The sequence below is a fragment of the Rhinatrema bivittatum genome, chromosome 18, assembly GCF_901001135.1.
Source record: "Rhinatrema bivittatum chromosome 18, aRhiBiv1.1, whole genome shotgun sequence".
In the NCBI taxonomy this organism is placed as follows: Eukaryota; Metazoa; Chordata; class Amphibia; order Gymnophiona; family Rhinatrematidae; genus Rhinatrema; species Rhinatrema bivittatum.
Window position 1 is genome coordinate 53,613,175 of NC_042632.1, and position 24,811 is coordinate 53,637,985.

Genomic DNA, 24,811 nt, shown 5'->3' on the forward strand with positions numbered 1-24,811 from the left:
TCCCTTCTACATTTCAGGATATCGGACTATCGGGTGCTCGCTCCTCGAGGGCCTACCGGCCATGATATCCTGCACCACGGACCTTCCACCATCACGGAGACGCCATCATTCCTGCGAGTACCTCTACGATCCAGTGCCCCAGCTCCACCCACCAGCTGCGACGTTACCCGCACTGCGGGCTTCCGCCTCTCGTGAAACATCTGGGTGAGACTTCACATCTGAGCCTGTTGAACGTTCTGGCACTTCTTGGATCAGTGCCTTACCTTCCTGCTTTACCATCTATCTACAGCAGTACAATAAAGCCTCTATCCATACTGTGTCTGAGTTCAGCCTATCGCAGTGGTTCCCCATGGGGGCCGCTCCCCGTGGGCGGCGTCATCTCCACCGCGACCAAGGCTCCACAATGCCACAAACACAACAACTGCATTATTGACTATAGCCAGCTATCTTAAAGTTATCCGACTAACTTTAGGACAGCTCTTTGATCAGACCAGGCTTAGCAAGCTAACTCAATTCCTCCCAGTTACACTCCTGGAATGCCCCTAACTTAGCTGGCTAAATTCTAGCTGGTTAATAAGTGCCCAAATATTCAATTAGCTGGCTAACTTCAGAGTTATTTTGAATAAGGACCTCGCATTATCTTATTATGAAATGTTTCTCCCCATAGTCACAGATTGGGGAAACACCCCCTTGATAAATCAGTCCTGCAGTATGAAATGTAGACCCCCCCCAGTGGCTGCATCGAGGTTTACTCATGTAAAAAGGGGGTTCGAAAATTGCTCTCCCGGCGTGTAGACATAAGGCAGAAGCCGCAGCAAGTCACAACAAGGATTTGTTTCTGACAAAGCCACTCCATCACCTAGCAGATGCCATAGCGGAGCCCCCGCTCGCGGGCTGGAACACAGGCATTTGCTCTAATTTTGCTGGAACATCCATCGCTAGGAATGAAATAATCAATCCACCTACCCCATTCTCCCGGAAAGTAAGGGCTTCTAAGATTTGTCTTGAATTAAATCTTCGCCCTACCATCCTGGCTCTGTCCAGGGTCGCAGCTGTTTTGAGACCTTAAGGCCTACATGTAGGGTCCCTGACAGACCCCGCGGGATCCCCCAGCTTCCCAAAAGGCCAGGGGGTAGAGCCGAAGAGAGGACGAGGCGGCTGGTAGCCCGGTTATGCAAGCTTCACCCCGGGAGAGTGGTCCTTTCCCATTAACAGTGGCCTGCCCAGACAGAGTCATCCTTACACAGGAAGCAGGCATTGTGACCTCGGACACACCGTGACAACAGGGAGCAGGCACTGTGAGCTCGGACACACCGTGACAACAGGGAGCAGGCACTGTGAGCTCGGAGCAGCTGGGCACAGCCTCCTGCTTCTCAGACAGGACAGCAGAGGGACGTCCAATGGTGCCAACTTGTTCCTGCAGCTCACTGAGGCTCTCTGCGAACAGAGCAAACTGGAACAGGTGTCTTACTGTGAACAACATCCGCCCGACCCCGTACCCTGTAAGCTCTTAAGGCCAGGGAGCTCTTTCACTGCAACCACGTACTGGCTTCTCTGTCTTAGCCAAAGGGCACATCCAAGCACTTAGAAAGAGAATTCTAAAGACCTGAATTTGCTACAAACTGAAGCAAAGGCTTTAGCAGAAGGAAGTAATTAAAACAATATAAAACCTGTGCGAGTCACAAAGCCACGCTGCTGGAAGCAGGAAGGGGTGAGATTTAGTGGGGACGGAGGCCTTGGTTTCTGATCGCTGCGTCACAGCAGAGGGGGCGGTCGGGTGCCCGAGACTTGCAAAATGAATTACGAGGGTCCTGCAGCAGCTTCTGCCCATTTAGGTGCCAAATGATCTCATCTCTCCCACTAGAGCCGAAGGGCTCAGATAGGAGTTTGCATGCTGTCCAGATGTGGTGCAGGGGGAGGGAGCAGGGTAACAGCCAGGCTGGGGAGGACTATAGAGGGACAACATACGTAACCCTTCAGTGTCAGCCGAGAGCCCTCTCTGCCTGTCTCCGGGATCTGCTCTGGAACAACTGGGACATTCTTTACAATGAGGCAGAACCTGCTCCCTCCTCTCCCCCCTGAGCTGTGATCCAAAACCTCAGAACAATGCAAGGAGAGGTTAGAAGAAGATGAGCAGATACCCAGGTGAGCCAGTGGTAGGGGGAGGACTGTGCATAATGGAACGGAGCTCTCTGGTCACTCTAGGCTGGACGCACCAATAACGGATCACATCAAAATTAATTCCCTATTGTTTTGGAGGAGAGCGTGCGCGCAAGAGCAAGCATCATGGTACATGGCCTGTCAGTGCCAGCCAATCAGCTGCAGGCTCCGGAGAGCATTGTGTGATATTAGAAGATGGAACCTTGGCGCTGGCCAATCAGCAGCCGGCTTCAGCGGGCGTGGCCTGGGCAGGCCCTGCCGCTGATGCTTTAAGACGAAGCAGAGGTTCCCATATGCCACCTTCCAACAGTAACCGTAGTCATGGGGTGCCAGCAGGGGCAGGGCTGCCTCCTTCCGCTGTTCCCCCTGTCGGCTGGAAATTTGTGGATGAAGCGATAGGCGAGGGATTTTTTTTTTTTTTTTAAAGATGCATTTTTTTTTTAATTACATTTTTTTTTTTTTTAAAAGGTGCAGTTCCTGTGAGGGAGAGCTCTGTGCGTGGCAGGCGCTCCTCGCTTCATGACACTGGATTAGCAATGTCAATAATTAAATGACTGGACTTATCCAGGCAGGGTCTCTTCTGCCGACAGCTTTTCCCCTCAGTGGGATGTGGGATGTTAATTGAAAGACAAAAAAAAAAGGATTCTGCTGCCCCTTGTCAGGGCAAGACCTGACCCATGAGCTATTTCTTGCCTGTGAACAGCTGCCAGAAACCTGCCGAATATTTCAATCTAAGCCAAAAAAAAAAAGGCCCAAAACACTGCTAGTGGCTTCCCTGAGAACTGCTCCATTAGAAGCCACTGGACTTGGTGCAAACTTGCCACGTGCAGAAACACAGCCACGAATGCAGCAGCGGGGAGATGGGGTGGCCCGAGCCTCACCGTCTGAGCCGTGGAAGGACAAGGAGCTGGGAAGCCACGCTCAGCAGAGTGCCATCTAGGAAAAACACTCCGAGGAGGGGGTGGAGGGAGGGGCAGGCTACCCAGCCGTGGCACCGGCAGGGTTGGAGTCTGCTGGCAAGTGGAGAAAGAGTAATGGTGTTTGTGTGTCTGTGCACCACACATCCAGAGAGCGTGTCCGTGTGCAGGGACACGGACTCATAATTTAGCCCCAGGCTCCCTCTGGCCAGTTTCTGCCCCATGCTGACAGTAAACACTTGCAGTGAATTTCTGATGCTTCCTCCTGCGGGTTACATGGACTTGTTTGGTGCGTGGGAATTCTGCAGTGCTGTGGGTGTGGCATGTCCTCATTACAAGGGACACAGTCTCCCCCCCTCCCCCAGCCTGTACTGAGAGCGGCACAGGTCGGAAGACGGACACTTTGCTAATCCCGGCCTCCCAAGCCAGGGCAGGGGGAGGGGGGCTGCCTTCCCTGTAGCAGCAGGTGCTTCGGCGGGATTGGTTTTCGGTTATAATCTGCACAGAACAAATCAGGGCCTGGCAGCGGGCCAGGCCTGACCAGCCCTGCTGAAGAGAGCTGCGGTGCAGCAGGGACTGGGTGTGGCAGCGTACTGTCGACATCCTGGAAGTGCACACCAAGACTCCCCCGTTCCTGGTTTATGTAGAAAACAAACAGTACTTTAAAAATAAACCCCTGCCCATTACCAGGTTAGTTCTAGACAACCATTGTCAGATGAAGGAGCTACGAAAGGTGTAGAAGGAGCTGTAGGGTCTGCAGAAATGCACACAAAAGAGGCCAGACAAAAGCTCTCACATTCAGATGCACATTTTGCTGGGGGGGGGGGGGCTGGAATCCAGTGAATGGGGAAGGCCCTGATGGTAACATGCCATGCCCGGGACTGCACAGAGGCTGGAAATACAGCCAAGCAAAGTTCGGTACTGTGCCGGTATCCGCTCTTTACTAGAAGCTGGTGCTCAGCACCACATCTGGCAGGTTCCAGGAGAAGTTTATGGAAGCTGGACAGGCATACGGACTGTCTCAGCTTAACTCAAACCAGATCAGGTGCATCTCTGCAAACTGCAGCCACATAATCTAATGCACACACACACTTCCTCCATAAAGCATATGCTCTCCCACCACAAGAAAAAACACATTTTAATTCATCACTTATCTCAGATAAGGTTGCAGCAACATTAAAGCAGCCAAAGGCGCAGCTTTAAACTAAAATGTGTTTTAAATATTCACTCACTGGGCATTCAAGGGAAAATACAAGAATGCTAGCCCCTCCAAAAGAGGGAGGGAAGGCTTTGTGAGCTGTAAGCAGTAAATCTCCAAGCCCCTTTCAGTCTCTGCAGTTTATGCTGCCTTTGTCTGATTTGCAAAGATGGAGAAGCCACCAACAACCTCCCCCCCCCCCCCTTACACACCACAGTCCACAAAGGTCTAATTGAATTCAACAGAGACAAAGCCCAGCTGCCGACTCTCAAAGCAGCCCGGCAGGAGGAGGCTGCCCACCTCCACTGCCATGCACTGCAGGGCACTCCCCCCCAGGGTATCAAATCGGTACCAGGGACTGCAGGGGGTCCTGCCATCCAGTACTGCCCAGAATCCCATCCTCTGCTCCGCCACCACTAACCATGACCTCTCCCAGCCATTCGCTCTCCTGGGGGGATCCCACCCCAGCAGGCAGCGAAGGGCCCCCGAGGAGGAAACGAGCAGCCGCCGACCGTGTGCAGGATCTGCCCGGATCCCGGCGTGGTCACCCCCCCCCCCGCCGCCGCCGCCGCCGCCGCCGCAGAGTCTGGCGGCAGCGACAGGATCCAGATGAGCAGAAGAGCCCTCCACCCCCCCCCCCCCCCTATGGGTACCAGTCCCAAAAACGGAGGGGGGGGGGGAAATAATAAGACTCCGACCGTTTGTTGCCAACCCGATGACATCTACCAGAGTATCCGGGTGGGGTTATAGCGCGGCACTGCAGCATTTTTGATATTACGCGCACCGAATGCTCTACGCCTAAGGAGGTCCAGCAGGCGCCACGCCTTCGGAATAACGCGCTAAACATGGCTCTCCTTGCGCCGGGGAAATACTCACGGTTATCCGGGGGATGTTCTTCTTGCCTTGGTAGGATATGCCAGAGGACATGGCTGCGGACGAGCCGGACCCTGCGCCCTTCCTCCTCGCGGAATCGCCAGCCGGAGGTGAAGAAGAAGGGGGAGGGGAAGGAGGGGGGTGGGGGCCGAGGCGCTTCTGTCTTTTATCTTTTTTTTTTTTCTTCACCTCCCCACCCCCGCTCCGGTTTCTAAGACAATAGTAAATCCCTGTTTGCGAGCGCCAGCTGGGACCGTGCGAGTCAGGAGCGGGCGGGCAGATCCTGCGGCGGCGGCGGCGGCGGCTCCTCCTTCCCTTTCTCTATTCATCCAGCGGCTGCAGCCTCACCCCCTCCCCTCCCCTCCCCTCGCTCGCCCTTGGCTGCAGCCAAGCGCCGCGCCGTCCCCCGCGCCGCCGCCAGAGGGCGCCGGCGCCGCCGAATAAGCAATGCAAACCTAACGTTTTCTGGTTTGAAAGAAACCCAGGAAGCCCGGGAACTTTGGGTATTTTAAGGCCAAAAGCGAGGCACGTTTCCCGTGTCTATCGTTGACTAACACTGGCCATTTTTGCTCGCACTGCAGCGGGATCCCCCCCCAAGGAATAAAACGATTTCCTCCGCTGCAATGAAGTTTAATATAAGAGGAGAACGAGCGAGGGGACAGTGGGGTATTGTTTGCAAATCTGTTTCTCCTGCGCTTTTTGCAAAGCTTGAGGAGGTCCACGCCCACGTTGTTATGACTGCAGCTCTGGCGGAATCGTTGGTCTTTGCCAAAATACTTCGTTCTTTCTTTTGCTTGCAAAGGCTCTCGGGGGGGTGAACCGGAGCGGGCGTGAGTGCCTGTAGGTTTGTTTGCTTTTTTTTTTTTATTCCCAGAAATTCAAGCAACTGGAGAAAACCGAGCGCCAAGCACTGCAAAGGCCAGAAAATAAGAATCCACAAGGCTCCTCCTTGGGATCGAGGCCAGGGCAGGGGATGATCCCGTCCCATTCCGATTTCTGGGGTGAGCATGGGGGCGGAAGCGGCTTTCCTGTACCTCTCCGCAATCCACCAGCCCCCTATCGCTCTTATTCATGCATTCATAGGGGGTCGATGCGATAAGACCCGCGGCAAAACAGGAGCTCGATACGGGGCGCGGGTTTTGATCACCGCTCACGGCTGAAGCTGCCGCTTCTGCGGGATGGAAAATAATAAATGATGCAAATGACTTGCGCGCAGAAATACGGAAAAATGCATGCACCTAAGTGTGGCCTCATCCCCGCTCAAAACCCGCGCCGATAATCCACGCATAAAAGCGAGCGAACGGGTCTCCCTATTAAGTGAAAGTAGGACCCTGGAAAGTATTTGTTAGTATTTCAAATAACTGTGCTGCAGAAAACAGGGCAAATATTTTCATGGATGCTAATTCACAACAATCTTGCCGCTCTTCTGGCCGTGTATCTGTCCGCCCAGGGAAGCGCCTACCTCGGTTGCAGTGAAAAGCGCTTTGCTAAGCTGGCCACGCTGAAGCCGAAATAGGCGTTCAGCGGGGCGCTTATCAGGCCGCTCGTGCTCTTCTGTTCGTGGCAGAAAAATCTGCCGTTTGGGCGCTCAGCTAGGTGGTTTTCAGGACGCTCGGACGCCGACATAGGCCCCCGAGTCGGCGCTTGTGCCCTGAACATGACCCGCACTAGCAGTAGCGCAGCTCCCTGCATTGCCTATCATTAGCTAATCGCCTCCTTTGAATGCCGTTAGCATGCATTCGCGCAGGAAAAGCCGCGGGTCTATAAGCGCGTTCGTACTCGCTTTTTTTCCCCCAGTGCACGAAACCCTTATTACATCCCCCCGTAAGGCTTTGCGCGGCAAAATGTGCATGCAAACCCGCAGCAGCTTCGGCGCACCTTATTACATCGGCTAAAAACGTGGCTTTTTAAAAAAGCGTTCCCAGAACTGGATTAAATTCCCCACCCATCAGCACAAACACAAAGTTAGTGAACTGTAATAAACCCACTAACTTCATACTCAGTCACAGCATCTTATTATTATACTTCACAACAGCATCATATTTGATCATTTTTGCTACTCATCTATATTTTTATAATACTATACATATTTATTAATTGATACAGTTGGCTAAAATGTTAATATTCTTCCTTCAGTCTCCTCCCCCTTTCAGATCCTAGTTATTTTTCCTTGTTTTTTGTAACTTTCTCACATCCTAAATATTGTTATTATATCTGTTAAGTTTCATTCTATATGTGACGTTGAATTGGGAAATGTTTTACTATGTTACTCTCTGCCTTTACTCACATTGTTAATTGTAAACCGGGTTGATGTGATTCCTATCATGAAACTCGGTATAATAAAAATAATAAATAAATAAATAAATCGGCCCCCATGGTGAGGTTCAGCCGTGGCGTTTGGTCCCTGAAAAATCACAGCTGCCCAGCAGCAGGAAAACAGCTGGAGGAGGCGCACTGAGAACGATTGTTATCATTGACTTTACATGCCATTCCATACCCCCCCTTGCCCCTCATGAGGTGAACCCTTCAGGGACGGAGACAGATGAGCAGCCACTTCCAATGAGTTCCCTTCAGCACAGCCTAAAATCACGGCACGGTTAGAAACCCATCAAACTCCTAGAGAGCTTCAAAGCGGGCCTTCCCCTGCCAACCTTGCTCCCTTTCCTGCTGGAGACTTCTCCAGGGCAGTGCTTGTAACAATGAGAGAGGCTGTGCAGACCGGGCCTGCAGCCAAGCATGCATGTGTGTCGTATACACAGCACTTATTGTCTCACAGGCAGTGGTGTCTGCCGCACAAGAGTGCCCAGGAGGAAAAAAAAAAGTTTCAGAGACAAGACGGAGCTGGTGGTTTCTGCAGACCTGAGGAATTCATTACAAAGCACTTCACCCTACCGGGCCGGTTCATTAAAAAAAGTGCGGGAGAGAATCATGTGCCTCTCCTGGGCGCATGATTCTCTATTTAAATGAGGCCGCGCGCTAATAAGGAGGCGGCTAGGGGACAATAGTGCGTCCCTAGCGCCTCCTTATTAGCGTTAGGAATGGCTGTCAGCGGGTCCGACCACCGACGCTCAATTTTCTCCGGCGTCTGTTTTTGAACCCGCTGACAGCCACGGGTTTGGAAAACGGACGCCGGCAAAATTGATTGTCCGTTTTCTAACCCGCTCAGTGGGGAAGCGGGGACGTGTTTCCTTCGCTCCAGTGTTGGTCCAGTGCCTCACCATGATGCTAGGTGCCCCAGTGGTCCTGAAGGATCATCTTACTGATGCATGGGTAGGGTCTCGTGTGCTCTGTCTGTACCAAAGAACCTACCCCCATTCCCAACCCACTCCACCCCTATTTTTTCCAAGCATCAGAATCAAAATACTAATACCGACGTACTGGCTGAATTCTGTTTCGGGGGTATACAAATCATCACCTGCTGCTCCTTGAAAATCTGGACATGAGGTAGCCTCACATCTCAAGCTAGAGGAGCCCTGTAGCAGATGGGATAACCATGCTTCTGGCTCTCTGGGTATTCTGTAGCTTCCAGACTCGATGCCTATCACACATGGGCTTGGTGGGCCAGGGACTGGAACGGTGAATGAAAACCCATCAGCATGGTCATCAGATTGTCCTCCAGATAGAACTGCATTCTATATTTATTACTGACGAAGGCTGACTGATCTGATGGCCACACATTACGAACTGAGCATTTCAGAAGGCTCACTATGTTATATTATACGCTCATTATACCACCGGCAAGATACACATTTCACTTCTGCTAAGAACATCTATGAGTTTAAGCATGAGAACATAATAAAAAGGGGAGAGGAATACAGTGAAAAAGGAAAAGAAAAGAGATGTACTAGTTATCTGAAGCCTCGATTATCAGAATCCTTTAAACTGATTATCTCATGAGCCAATGTATAAAAGTGAGAACTGCAGGCTCTCTGTGGCTCTAGGCTCATACAGTTAGCACTCATGCTTTAAAATCCCTGATTTTGTTTTTCCACATTTGGTTCCTGCATAGAGAAAGTGCATTACGATGCTCAGAATGTGTTCTATGTGTAGCCAATGTCATCAGGGCAAACGTAAGTTGATCTTTTTTTCTTCTCTTTTATTTATACACAATATCATTACAACGTCAAGAATTCTGGAGCGGCAATATCATGGTCAAAAACAATGATATTAACAGAGAAAGAGTTGATAAAATAATAGTAATTTGTCGGTGTTGCCACTGTTAAAGTCCATCATTGTATTGGAGAATCCAAATCTCATTCCAAGGTAATATTTGAATCTGGGGGCAACCATATGATGTTAAGGTGAAGGAACAGGCAGATAAGGCAACAGCAAAAGCCAGAAGGATGCGTGGATGCCCAGCGGGAGGAATAACCAGCAGGGAAAGGGAGGTTGTATTGATGAGACCTCATTTGCAGTATTGTGTACAATTCTGGAAACTGCCCCTTCAAGAGGATACAAACGTAACAAAGTCCAGTCCAGAGGGCAGCTACAAAACTCAGCAGTAGTACTTGGAGATCTAAACATGTAGTACCCTGGAGGAAAGGGGGAATACCTGCAAGGAATAAATACACAGCAGGCAAGCCTCTTTCAGTGGAGGTGGGGGAGACAAGGACAGCACCAGAATTCAAGACAAGCACAGAAGGAGAAGAAGGGACTGTAAGCAGGAGATTTGGTTGGGCAGAATGGAGGGGCCCTATAGTCTTTATCTACCATCATGTTCTCTGTTTCTGTGCTAACAAAACCAAACAAAAACCAAACAGGAAGAGGAGAAGCAGAAACATTAACTCATAGGAGTGATAGCAGGAAGGTCACTGATGGGTGGGTACCCTCCTGACTTAGCTTATCGTTCAGAAAACAGCTGTCCAGGTGCAAAAAACTATAGGGCATTTTGAGCTTCGACAAGACACTTGCACAGAAATTTCAGGAGAAACCAAGCCCCTCCCTCCCAGTGGCACTCCTTATTCTGCTTGCAACATCTGGCCAGATCCTGCTCTTTATTGCAATAACAGTTCCTTAGTCTGGCTCTTTTCATGCTGTCAGCAAAGCACAAAATGATGACTAGCTGCTGTCTTCCCCTTTGCCGTCTTGCTCAGGGATGCAGAGACTGCACTCGATAGCAATTTCCCACCATGCCATGCTGGGCTGTGCTTAAAACAGGAAGGGAATTTGTCCAGGATCTAAAAGCAGGGCACATTCAGGCAAGCATCAGATCTTTATGCCCTGAAACTCTCTGCATCAGCAGAATGCTCGTTCCTCCTGTCCGCTACCTCGGATGACTTGAGCACCAGTTTGCTGCCCACTTTCTGGGACTCCTCGGGGCGGGGGGAAGGTGTGAGTTAGGGTAGCCGGCAGCCATGAGTATGAGGCATCAGTAAGTGTGAGCAGCGAGTGTGAGCCTGTTTGGTCAGCACTTCAGGCCGGGGAAAGAGGCAAGGGGGCCACCCTGCAGTGGCTGTTGTTTCGGCAGGGCCAGCTGTCGGGGGCTGGACTGGAGCAGTGACGGAAGAGGGACTCGCTGTCCACGCTGCCTCGGTTGCAGCACCGCAGGCGGCGGCACTGGAGGGGCGCCACTGAATTCACGGTGAGGTTGGCAGGGACCCTTGATTTGAGCGGCACGGTGATGTCGAGGCTGCTTCCTTCCGGCTGGCAGCTCAGTGCTGATGGAAGTGCCACAGTCCCTGGCCGCAGGTGCATGGTAGGACGCTGCTTTCCTTGCCTTGCACCCCACCCACTGACCTGCGGAGCCGAATTCGGCGCAGAATATGACAATTCTGCGCGGGGGAGGGGAATTCTGCATTTTAACAGTTCCACAAAACTCCCCCAGGAGTAAGAGAGGGCTGGTTATCCACTGCAGCAACTCTGCCCTGGCTCTTTGTTTTGGCCCAGTCGGTAGGTAATTGCCTCCACGCTCCTTGGAAGAAGAGGTCAGCAGAGGGGCCTTGCCCAGTGGTCCTAACCCATGGGGGGGCCCTGAGGGGGAGGAGCAGAGCCTGGGGGCCCCCTTGAGTCTCTCAGGGCACTAAAGCAATTGCTTAAGCCTCTTCATGCCAGGCTTAGCTTCAGTGCCTTGGAAGGTGTTTTAATGATAAATATCCAGGAAAATTCACCTGCAGAAAATAAAAAAAAAAACAGAAGAGAGGCTGTGTTTGAGGATCTATAGGTGGCCACGGTGCCGCACGCATCACACGGGTGAAAATCAGGCAGTAGCCCTGCTGCATGTGAGGAGCTGTGTAGAAGGCCACGCCCAGGTCGGCACAGACTGAGCCCTGCAGCCCCCCTCCCAGTTACTCCCATCACTGCCTGTTTAAAGAAAGCCAGACACGGCAGCATAACTGGAATGATCTAATTAGAAAAAAAACCTCCTTGGCTTAATTTAAGTGCATGTGAGCTAGGCTGGAATGACTTCCTTTGCTGTACCCTGGATGTCTGTGGCAAAGATCTGGGTTGCCTGCTGTTTAGTTAAGAGCCCTGACCACTCCAGCCACAACGGCGCCCGTTAACTCTTGGGGCAGGCAAGTGCATTGTGTCCCTGTCCCCACCACCAATCTCTCCCTTGCACCCTGATCCCCTCTTGGCTCCTTCCTTCCTCCCCATCTGTCCTGATCCCCAAGCCTATCTTTCCACTCATCAAACCTGCACAGTAGGGCGGGAGCACCGCGCGTCCTGGCTTTCCATCTGCTGCCAGCCCCACATTTGCTTTTCAGTAATTTGTGGCCCTGGGTGGCTGCTCCTCTTGTCCACTCCTGGTTACAGCTCTGCTGACCAAAATATCTGCCATTCATTTAGAGCATTCTGGGGCAGCGTATGTTTAGAATAAGTGATTCATATGATTGCAGCAGGCAAACTTCAAATGTAAAGCAATGTGCTGCGGAAACGAAGGACCGTGTTTGGTGCGTCCATTGGAAGTACGTGCACAGGGAGACAGAGTTTCCACAAGGAACCTGTAATTCCTGCAGGCCTCCTGGTGACATAATCCTGTGAGAAAAGGCAAGATTAGTGGCCAGAGCCATAGAGGCCATAGCAGAGGTGTTGCTAGTTACCTAAAAGATCGGGAGCACGGACCATTAAGCCCTCATTTTCCCTCCTCCAGAGATTTTTATAATTAACTCAATCATAATCCCCTCCCCCCCCAAAAAAACCCCCCATAATCCAATAAAAAAAACACATTACAAATGATCTCTGCCCTGCATTCCCATACAGCGGCGTCTAGACAGAAGAACCTTCTAAGTAACAAAGAAACCCCTGGCCAGTTTCATCCACCTACCAGTAAAATTATTCAAGCGCATCAATCAATAAAACCTCTTCTCTGTGGGAGTGGAGTGTGGGGTCTATACAGGACAGGACAGAATCCCAATAAAAAATCTGCACCTCAAGTCCTCCAGTACCCTGCATTCACAGAAACTCCCCCGACAAAGGGTGCAGAGCAGAACAAGGACGCTCTCTCTTCCCGCTCGTCGTAGAAAAATAATATTGAAATTGTCATGTCACCTCACTGTCACAGCAGCACAAACCTGGGAGCTCAGTGCACAGATGGAGAAAAGGCTGTGGGAAGAGCAACTGCTGCTAACCTAATCTAGGGTCTAGACGCAAGGTTAGGAACCTGTGCAGATCTCCATCCTTATCCTTCATTGAACTCATTTAAGACAATAACATAAAAAAAATGTTTATTACCAATGAAGTATGTACTGTCATCTGGCATTCACTTTCCTGCATCATATTTTAGAAACACTTATTTTATATATTATATATTTTAGAAACACTTAAATATTGTAACATTGTAAACCATTGTGAAGGCGAAACCAAACGACGGTATATAAAACTCGATAGATAGATAAATAAATATTTTATTTTAGGGTTTGGGCTGGAAGCTTCCTCTTCTTCCTCTCGTATTTCCAGCTCAGTTGGAACCAAGGTTGGGACCTGGCACCAGCAGCCTTCATCCAGAATTTTACCCCCATTTATAGGTTCCCTTCCAATTCACTCAGCCCAGTCACTGCGGCCAGGGGCTACCCACCAGGGTGCCCCGTGGAAACCTGCAATTCTGCGTCTTATATGCAGCCACTAGGTGTCGCCATTGGACGATGACTGGGTCTCCCTTCCCCCAGGGGATGTGAGCGCTGCCTCCACGGCAAGCCCCAGCCCCGGCTGATCTGGGGACTGGAAGAACCCAATCAAAATGCAGCCCCTCCGTGTGGTTATCCACAGTATTGCCACTGGGCCTGTTGCACCTTAATGAAATATCCCTCGTGAAGAGGCAGAGATTTTCACAGACTGAATTCTCCAGGGAGCGATGAAATTGTCCAGTCTTCCATAGCCTTGAGCTGTTCTGGAGGAGGGACGGGAGAAAGAAGAAGCTACCAAGGGTGGTATCCTTACTCTCCACCTTTGTGTTTGCTCACGGAACAGGTTCCTAAACCATTACTTGTGCAGCCCCAAGAAGATTCCTAGAATAATCCTTTGAAAGGGGGAGGGGCAGGTTCTGTGATACTTTCCCTAAATCCAGAGAGCATTTCTTCCCCCCCTCCCCCCACTACTCCATCCATTTTCTCAGAAAATCCAATAAAATGAAGGAACAGAATAGTTAATAACGGACTCCCTGTCATACGCACGATGGTGTGAAGGCTGGACAGTTTGTTAACAGTAACTCAGTGTCCATTAAAATAGGAAAGCTTAGAAGTGGTTCACTGACTCAGAGAGACAGTCGTCAGGTTCAGTCATCGCAGTCCCAGAAGGGCAGGCACTTAGCATTGCTAAGAAGGGACTGACGTCATGTGGGGCGCACAGTGAGCAGGCACTCTCGGTATCCAGATACATTTCCAGGCAGGAAGGGAAGATGCTGGATCTGTCAACACCTTGCACGTTCATGTCTGTATGCAAATAGGATCCTTCTGACACCTCACTCCTGTGCTTTTGGCAAAGGCTTGCAAACCAGTCATACCTCTGAATGTTCAGTTTTTACACTAAACTTTAAGACTGCTCACAAGGAAAAGAGAAACGGGTATTTTGTGAATACTTTGAAATATCTTAAATAGTTGTGCAATCAATATATAGCACAAGGCACAGGAGAACTTCCATTTTAGGAGCTTATGATAAATAAACCAATGGCGTTTTAGGAGCTTATGATAAATAAACCAATGGCGTAAAAGCCCATCTACAACAACCCTACTCAACTACAAATCATGCCTCAACACCTACAGAAACGAAATCAACAAAACAAAAAGAGAATTTTTCTCCAAAAAGATACACCACTTCTCATTTGATTCAAGAGCGCTCTTCTCTTATGTCTCAGCCCTCACTAAACCTCCCGGACCAAACATCCCAGATGACCAAGCTCTAAAAAAAGCCAGAGAACTTGCCGACTATTTCGACAACAAAATCACAGCCCTCGTAACCCCCCTCAAAGGGCCAACACCGCAAGCAAGCTTCGCAAGCAACCACAGCCAACAATCAGTTACAGCAACCGCTTCTCAACCCAACACACAAACATCATTGCTCGAATCTCTTGAACCCACATCCACCTTAGAAATAGCAAATATCATTAAGAAGATAAAACCATCCTCTCACCCCTTAGACCATATACCATCAAACTTGCTGAATTCTATCCATGACATCATTGCCAAGCCAGTTGCCGATATCATTAATTGCTCCCTTGCCCAAGGCCAAGTTCCTGACCAACTCAAGTTATCACTACTCAAACCTCTACTCAAAAAACCCAACCTTCCTACTACAGATCTGGCTAACTATAGACCCATAGCTAACCTCCCTATGCTAGCTAAAATTATGGAGAAAATTGTCAACAGACAACTTTCTGAATTCCTCGAAGACAACAATATCCTCACCAATAACCAATATGGATTCCGAAAGAAAAAGAGCACCGAATCCTTATTAGCCACACTAACGGACACCATTATCTTCAATCTCGAAAAAGGCCATCCTTGTCTCCTCGCGCTGCTGGATCTTTCCTCAGCGTTCGACACCGTGAACCACCCTAGCCTACTACAACGACTAACAGACATCGGCATCACTGGAGCAGCTCTCAACTGGTTTAAGTCCTTCCTAGAGAACAGAACATACAAAGTTAAGATAAACAACAAGGAATCTCACCCCATCCAAGTCAAGATGGGGGTACCACAAGGATCATCACTCTCCCCCACCCTCTTCAACATTTACCTTCTCCCACTCTGTCATCTACTTACTAACCTCAAGCTCACCCATTTCTTATACGCGGATGACATTCAAATTCTCATCCCTATCACGGAAACCATACAAAAAACCATGGCCTACTGGAAAAAATGCCTATCATCCATCAACGATCTTCTAACCAGCCTCAATCTAGTGCTAAACACCAAAAAAATGGAAATTCTCATAATAGCACCGGAGCATTCTACCCCGCCAACATCCTGCAACTCTCCAGACACCTCAGGATATTCCACAGCACCTCAAGTCAGAGATCTGGGAGTACTACTAGACAACAGACTCAGCCTCAATAAATTCATAAATAACACTACAAAAGAATGCTTCTTTAAATTACATGTGCTAAAGAAACTAAAGCCCCTTCTACTCTACAGGGATTTCCGCACAGTACTCCAAGCCATCATCCTTACCAAATTAGACTACTGTAATTCACTCCTGCAAGGCCTTCCAGCATACACTACCAAACCACTCCAGATGGTTCTGAATGCTACTGCAAGGATCCTTACCAATGCCAAAAAAAGGGACCATATCACCCCAATCCTCCAGCATCTCCACTGGCTTCCCATCAAATATAGGATTCAGTTCAAGACTTGCACGATGATTCACAAGGCACTACATAACATCTCCCCCCTCAACTTAACTTTCCAGCTTCAACTACACTCTTCTAACAAACCAACCAGAAGGGCATACCAGAATAGAATGATCACCCAACCTGCTAAATCTACCCTGAGGAAACGTGCTCTATCCACAGCAGGCCCGTCTCTCTGGAACTCACTACCACCGGACCTCCGCCTTGAACCGTGCCATACTACTTTCAAAGTGAAACTCAAGACTTGGCTTTTTCATCAAGCTTTCCCAGAGAGCTAAAAGCAAGAAGAACAAACTTTCAGCCTTGTCTTACAGCATTATTGTAATGTTCATATTGTGTCAGTTATATGTTTCAAGTTGTTTTCTAAGTTGTTCTCTAAGTTGATCTTAGCTGTTTCATAATAGATTTTACCTTGATTATTATCCGTTCATTATATTCGATATGTTCCATGTAAACCGCCTCCCCGGCGATAGTTATTTCTGTTAAATGTGAACCGGAGTGATATGTATTGTATACAGGAACTTCCGGTATATAAAAACCAAAAAATAAATAAATAAATAAATAGGAATGACATATGGACCACTCCCATGCCTCAGATTTCATGCCATGTTAACACATGGCATCTGGGTTCAGATCCTATGGGACTCAGGACCAGTCAGGCTTGAGTGCTCCATGGTGTACTCATGCCCTGGGGAGGGAGGAAAGATGGCTGCTGACAAGAAGCCTGCAAGGGAATCACTTGGACTCTTTGATGACCATTGGGTTAAAAGAGCACTCAGAGAAAACAAAGCCATCACAGAGAAACAAAACAAATTCTTTGCTTTGAGTTCTTTGCTTTTGTCTTTACTGAAGAGGATATTGGGAGAATACCCACACTGTTCTTTGAAGGTGATGAGTCAGAGAAACTGAAGTAAACCCTTGAAATTGGAGGATGCATTAGAGCAAATCAACAGGCTAAATAGCAACAAATCACCAGGACCTGATGGCATTCACCCCAGAGTTCTGAAATAACTCAGATATGTAATTGCAGATCTGTAATTGTACCTGGAGTGTAGCCATTGCAAAGTCAGTATTTAAAAAGGGCTCTGGAGTGATCTGAGAAACTACAGACCAGTAAGACTAATGTCAATGTTGGGCAAAATGGGAAAAACTATAATTAAGTACAGAATTACTGGGCATATGGATAGACAAGGCTTAATGGGAAAAAGTCAACATGATTTTATCAAAGGGAAGTCATGTCTTACCAATGTAATAAAATGAAACATAAAAACATAGAAATGTGATGGCAGAAAAAGATTGTATGACCTATCTAGTCTGCCCACACACCCAACAGAGAATTTAGATTTACAGTTTCTATCACTCCCTCAGTGATCCCCTGTGTTTATCTCATGCTTTCTTGAATTCAGATACCGTTTTGTCTCCACCACATCCACTGTTGTTCCAATGCATCCACCGCCCTCTCTGAAAAAACGTTCCTAGAATTATTATCGGCTTTCACCCCAACCCATGACCCCTCTTTCTAGATCCTCCTTTCTGTTGAAACCTTGAAGGTATTTAAATGGTGCTATCATACCTCCCCTATCTCGCCTTTCCTCTAGGGTGTGCATGTTTAGATCTTTAAGTCTATCTCCAAGTGCTTTAGAACAAAGACCACTGACCATTTTAGTAGCCTCCCTCTGGACCAACTCCAACTGGTTTATATCCTTTTGAAGGTGCGGCCTCCAGAATTGAATGGGTTAAAAACCATGCAGATAAGATGAGCCCGTCAACCTAGCAGACCTGGATTTTCAGAAGGCTCCGGATAAAGTCCCACTTGAGAGACTCCTGGGACAGGAGGCAATGCTCTATTATGAATTGGTAACTAGTTAAGAGGGAACAGAGATTAGGAGTAAATGGTCAGTTTTCCAACTTGAGAGAAGTGATCAATGGAGGGCCCGTGGATCTGTACTGGGACCCGTACTGTTTCACAGATTCATACATGATCTAGAAAAAGGAGCAACTCTGCAGGTAACAATGTTAAAAAGCTGATTGACTGTGAGGAACTAGAGCAGGAACTTCTGAGACTGGGGAAGTGGGAAAATAAAAGGCAGATGAAATTTAATGTGGATGGACAATGCACATTGATGCACATACAGAAAAATAATCCTAACTATGTAACCACAATGCCACCCATGAAAGAACCTTAGGAGTCATGTGTACAGCGGCAGCCAGAAAAGCAAATGGAGTGTTGGGAATGATTTGGAGAGGAATAAAGAACAAAACAGTGATCCATGGTGCATTCACACATTGAATATTGATTGTAATTCTGGTCTTTGCACCTCAAAGAAGAAGCAGAACTAGGATGAGTACAGAGAAAGGCAACAAGCTCTTCAGCATGGAAAAGAGATGGCTGAGAGGGAATATGACAGAGATTTACAAGATTATCTGTGGTGTGGAAGAAGGAACTTGGATTTACACTACTGAATAATACTAGGACCCTCCCTGAAACTAGCAGCTATCAGATTTTAAACAAATAAGAAAAAGTGTTGTCTGCAGTCAGCACACATTTAAGGTGTTGCCAGAAAATATGGTTATTAAGGCTTGTGATATGACTGAGTATGGACCAGTTTCTGGAGGACAGGTCCATAAGTAATTATTAGCCAGATAGACTTTGGTTTTTCCATCTTTAAATTCTTGGGGAGCACAAGAGGAATGTGCTGAGTACTTGCAGGCCAGCATTTCTTCTGGGATGCTGGTGGTCCCTGCCAGCCCATGAGGGAAACTGAGGGTGCGGGCACCCCTCCAACTCTCAGCCTAGTGAAGGGCACCAGAGTCGTCTTGGGAAAGGTAGCAGCAGCAGCAATTGCAGAGGGAAAAATCAAAAGTCCCCCCACCCTTCCACCACCACCAATTTAAAAATATATTGCAAGGTTTCGGCACCATTTTCGGAATTGATAAAAAAAAGTCAGCATTATTTTTTATGGCCCGCACTGCATTTGATTTTGGGTCGTGTTAAACACGCGCCAGGCATTATTCATGCCATAAAAATCGATGGCCCTGCCTAAGCCACATTTGACCCAGTCACTTGGCTGTGGGTCTCCCTGCCTACACAGTACGACCCTTTCCCATAAATAACGTGAAGTGGTTCACTTATGACATCCACTTCCGTTCCGAGCCTCCAAGAGCACTTAGTGCACAAGGACAGCAGGCAGATGTCCAGGACGGGCCGGGTGATGTGGGCGTGGCCGAGCATCTGGAATGGGATTTTCATCTGGATGCCTGACTCAGCACCAACGTGGTTTAGCCGCTCGGAGAATTTAAATCGAGCCAAACCCCTGCATCCATTCCACACCTATGCTGGTGCCACTGCAGGGGTGACCGCAGAATCCCTGATCGTACTGGGCAGCTATCAGCACTGGAAATGAACCAAACATCCAGTGAATGAATTTCCGGTGCAAAACACAGCAGCATTTGCGGCGGGGAAACACCGGCTTCCTGTCCCCTAATGGATGCAGGGCCATGAAAGTCTCTGAGAAGCAGAGTGGAGGTTCACTTCCCGGGGAAAGCAAGCATCAGGAAGCCCCCCCAGCAGGGCCGTCACGGGCTACCCAGATCCGGCAATCATCCTCTCCACGGGGCAGGAGACAATGCTACCTGGGATACCTCCTAGATCCACACTGAGGGCATTTGTGTTTTCAAGTTTAAAACCACCACACAGAGAGCGAACGCAGCTCATCGCCCAGCAGACAAGAGACCAAACTAGAAGGCACAATTTCTAACCCAGAAGAACTCATTATCTTTGGACGAACGGTGCATATTGCACACCCTACAGCCCTTGGGAGGAGAGGTAGGTGGAGGAGGAGCAGTCAGTTTCCAGGGTACCAAGAAGGGCCAACCGCCCTGGGCGCCAAGCAAAGCAGGGCGTCGCATCAGTCTGTAAATCTGCCGGCACAGCTGGCAAGCCCAAAAGGGGCAGGTGGAACCGAAAGCACCCCTGGCCCAGGGCACGGTCTTGAAAGGCAGGCTCTGGTTCACATAAAGATTGGGAGTTCATTAAATAAAGCTCTGGTTAAAACATGTACTTAGGCTGAGACTCACTCAGGTGTGGTACACTTAGACTCAGGCTCAAGCTCAGATGTATATATAAAAGGTTCAGACTCAAAGACGCAGAAGAAAAGTCCTTAGTCTGGGGTTCAGATTTAGACTCAACTACTCGGTGGATATACATGCACTGTCCTTCGTCCTGTGCTCAGACACAGGCTTTAGTCCTGGGCTCAGGTTTAGGCTCGGGCTCACTCACATTTCTTCTCAGCTCTCAGTCTCATGCTTTCTCTCTCTCATACACCCATAGCTGTTAAGCACAGCTCTTAGTCTCAGGTTTAGGCTCAGATACAAGAACATAACCCCTCTTAGTCCCCAAAGCAGGTTTAAATTCAGATTTACAAATCTATACTACCATTAATCCAGGTTTTAGGTTTAGACTCCTGTTAAACTCAGACTCACACTCCAGCACAGCCCTTAGTTTCAGGTTTAAATCAGATTCACACTTAAGCATAGCCCTTAGTCCCAAACTCACGTTTAAATTCAGACTCACACTCCCACACATCCCTTAGTCATGGACTAGGTTTAAATTCAGACTCACACTCCCACATTCCTCAGTCCCAGGCTGCGGTCTAAGCTCAGACTCACACTCCTGAACAGCCCTTAGTACTGGACTCAGGTTTAAATCAGACTTACACTTCAGCATAGCACGTAGTCCCGAACTCAGGTTTAAACTCAGACTCACACTCCCTCACATCCCTTAGTCATGGACTCAGGTTTAAACTCAGATACACACTCCGGCAAAGCCCTTAGTCCCGGACTCAGGTTTAAACTCAGACTCATGCTCCCACACATCCCTTAGTCAAGGACTAGGTTTAAATTCAGACTCACACATTCTTCAGTCCCAGGATGTGGTCTAAGCTCAGACTCACACACCTGCACAACCCTTAGTACTGGACTCGGGTTTAAATCAGACTCACACTCCTGCACAGCCCTTAATCCCTAGCTCAGGTTTAAGGCCATTCTCACACTCCCGGACTCCAGTTTAAACTCAGACTCCCACACCCCTCAATCCCCGGCTGCGGTTTACGCTTACTCCTGGACTCAGGTTTAAACTCCCTCTGGCGCAGCCAGGTTTAAGCTGACTCTCCCGCTCCCCTCAGTCCCGGGAGCCGGTTTCAGCTCCGACTCACGCCCCCTCCCCGCCCCGCACTCCTCGCCTTCCGCAGGGAGAGGGCGCCCGCCCGCGCCGCCGCTCACCTCCGCCTCGCTGAGGTTCTGCAGCAGCTCCTTGCCGGCTGCCGTGCGGATCTCCACGCCTGCCCCGGGCGGGCTCTCAGCAGCAGCGCCGCCGCCGCCGGCCTGGCTGCCCCGGCCGCGGGAGGAGCGGGCGCTGCGCTGCCGCCCCACGCTCAGCGAGTCGAAGTCCAGGGTCTTGCTCTCGTAGGCGCCCTCCACGCTGCAGAACATGCCCCCGTACTTCTGCCGGGGCACCTGCGCCGTGGTGCCCGGCCGGGCCAGGTAGACGGGCAGATCGTCGTCCTCGTCCGCGTCCCAGGCTCTCCTGCCCGTGCCCGCTGCCATCCCGGCGGCGGTGGTGGAGGAGGAGGAGGAGGAGAGCGCCGCTGCCGTCTGGGAAGGGAGGGCTGGGCTTTGCACCAGAGGTGGCAGTGCAGCTCCCCCCACCCCCACTGATCGCGGCGGGGCTTTGTGCTCGCTCGCCGGGGACCGCGGCACTGCACGCGCACCGCCGCCGATCGCCACCTGGCAGCGCGGTGACTCGGGGAGCGCTAGTGCAGGACGGGAGAGTGTAATAAGAGACGGGCAATATCAAAGCGCGCCTCCCCTCATCCCGAATTCCTTCCTGGGTTGGGTTTTTGGTTTTTTTTTTTTTTCTTTATTGCTAGTTTAAAAAAAAAAAAAAAATCAGCTCAAAATGAAGTTTGCACGACTCGGTGCTCTGGACGAGCATCTAGTTTTTCCGAAGTAGTCGGGTAAAATTGAGGATGACTTGGATCGGATATAAGAGCCCGTCTGGAGAGGGTGCGAGTGATGAATGAGGGGGAATGTGTGCGCGCGAATGGGAGTAGGGAGGAGAAGGGAGGGGTAAGTGGTGTTTTCTGTTTCTTGGAAGGTGGGGATGAGATGGTGACTCCCAGAGTGGGGGGGATAGGTGGGAATGGGAGGCTGAGGGTGGCAGGAGAGGTGGGTGTGACACACATAGGAGGAGATGTGTATGTATGAGCCATGGGGTGCTGGTGTCAGGCATAGGGTGAGGTGAGTGAGGGGTGGGGAGATGTGGGCAGGTGTGTGAGACATGGCAGGATGGGGATGCTTGTGTGGGAGAGGCTGTGAGGCATAGGGGGAAATGTGTGTGTGTGAGTATGTGTCATGGGGTGGTTAGTGTAAGGCATAGGGGGAGGTGTGGGAGTGATGTCTGAAGAGTGGGAGGTGTGTGTGTGTGTGTGTGTGTGTGTGTGGAAGTGGGGGTATGAGGCACGTGGAGAGGTGTGGGAGTGGTTGTTGAGGCTTGGGAAGATTGTGTGAAGGCTATGAGACCTGGGGGAAGTGTGTGTGTGTGTGAGAGAGAGAAAGGGGAGTATGAGGCCTGAGGAGAGGAGTGTGTGTGTGTGTATGTGAGAGAGGAGTGTGAGGCCTGGGGGAGGTGTGTGTAAGTGGGAATAGGGGACGAGGTGTCGGGGAAGGTGTGTGTGTGTGAGAGAGAAAGGGGAGTGTGAGGCCTGAGGAGAGGTGTGTGTGTGTGTGTGTGTGGGGGGGGGGGTTATGAGGCGTGGGAGTGTGTGTGTGTGTGGGGGGGGTTATGAGGCTTGGGAGAAGTGGGAGTGTGTGTGTGTGTGGGGGGGTTTATGAGGCTTGGGAGAAGTGGGTTTGTATGAGTGTGTGTGTGTTGTGTGTGTGAGTGTGAGTGAGGAGTGTGAGGCCTGGGGGAGGTGTGTGTAAGTGGGAATAGGGGACGAGGTGTCAGGGAAGAGGTGAGTGTGTGTGTGTGTGTTCTTTGTAACATGAAAGGATGGTCACAACCATCAACCAATTTCTGTGTGTACAGTATTGGTACAGCACCTGGGCAGGCACTGTGGTGATAGAATAAGGGGGGACGGGGGCAGGTGGGTTAGGGTTAGGGGTAAGGGTAAGGCTAAAGGACAATGGCATGAGATCAGATCTTCAAACCTCTCTCTCTCTCCCAAAGAAAACGCTTCCATAATCCTCCCTCCTCCCACTCAGAGTGACGCCTGCGGACCACAGAGGAGTTGTTAAACTTCTGTTTGCAGTTTTGCAGAGAGTTCTATTTTCTGTTCTTTGAGAGGACATTATCACCTAATGAATTTTGTTATATTGCCTTCCTGTGCTTTGCAAGTACTTGTAATATTTCTAAGCTGCTAATGTGAACTGCCAGTTCAGCAGAGGCTGCACCCTGCCTGGTTTCTGATCAAATGCTGGATGGTGTACTCGCGGCCCAGGTACCCAGTCCTGGGTCTTAGCAGCTGTGGCTCTTAACGTCTCCCTTTCCCCCTCTCTAGTGCTCCTAGTGTGACCATGACTGTAGCATGGTCACACTAGGAGCAGCTCCTGCCGATGTCTCCTGGTGTTCTGCTCTCAGAAATCCAGGGCAACCTGCACCTCAGGTTACAGAGTCTATTCCAGCACTAACCTGCACCTAAGCCTCGTGGTAGCTGCAGGCTGAAGGACAGTGTTGGCTGACAGTTTAAGGCAATGAGAATATGTTTTTTTAAAAACATATTTGTTTTAAGAGAGACAATAAAAAAAAAATACTTCTGAGTTCCTCTTGCAGGTAACATCTCTCCCCTGGCTTTGGGATATTTCCTGGGGGCGTCTGTGGTGCTGACAGAGAAAGGACCTTAGAGTGCAAATGCTTTGGTTGGGAGCTTCTCTCTGTGGCAGAACCTATGCAATATTGAACAAGAAGGAATCACATATGTTACAACCATATTTTGAACATCTTTAATTGGTTAACAAAAACAATTTAAAAATGAGTCTCATAACAGTACATAATCCCAATACAGTGGAGATACATATAATGTACAAAAAAGGATGTTAGTTCTGTATCAGATTCTATAAAAACACTACTTGCATGCACTCATACACAAAGACCGTATCTAACTAATGTTGCACAATCAACCCATCAAACCATAGAAAACAATGTATCCATAAAAAACGACTCCTCATTGTCACCTTTAAAACAGTGAAACAATGTGTATAAACAAATACTTTTCAAGTATCCCAAATAGATGAGAGATTTTTTTTAAAGCTAATGAAAGATTTTTGACACACATTTTTTAAATTGTTTTTCTGAGACATTTTTAAATTGATTTTTTTTTTACCTATTAAAGATGTACAAATATATTTGTAACATATGTGATTCCTTCATGTTCAATATAGTTTAGGTTTTGGAATAGACTTCATCTCTCTTTTGTATTTAGGAACCTATGCAATGTCTCAGCTGGGGTTCTGGACTCGACATTACAGGTCCACCTCACGTCCCAAACCTCTCCACTGTCAGCCATGAGAGAAATGCACCTATACTTGGTGTCCAGGGTATACAAGTAAAGGATGGCAGAAAAAGACCAGTTGGCACATTCAGTCTGCCCAGCTGTCCCAGCCACACTGCTAAGGGTATCCCCCGGCTGCCAACCACAGAACATGACCACCAGAAGGTTATTGATCCTTGTCCAAGACAGCTTTGTCATCTTCCTCCATTGTACGCCATCCTCCTGGGTAGATGAGTTACAAGAGCCCCTTTATCGTTCACATCCAGCGTCCCTCACCTCCCATGTTCAACCACAAGGTCCCACAATAATCCAAACAACTTCTAACATCAGC

The 24,811-nt window shown here is 49.2% G+C and overlaps 1 protein-coding gene across 1 annotated transcript in view; it reads right to left on the reverse strand.

Annotated features, from left to right (window-relative positions):
• The window catches only part of LOC115079823 (dihydropyrimidinase-related protein 3-like), a 55,280-nt gene extending 33,524 nt beyond the window's left edge, over positions 1–21,756 (reverse strand). The window contains 1 exon segment of the mRNA XM_029583706.1: positions 21,212–21,756. Within this exon segment, the coding sequence (XP_029439566.1) occupies positions 21,212–21,535 (324 nt within the window). The 5' untranslated portion in view covers positions 21,536–21,756.
• Positions 21,757–24,811: the final 3,055 nt, after the last annotated feature.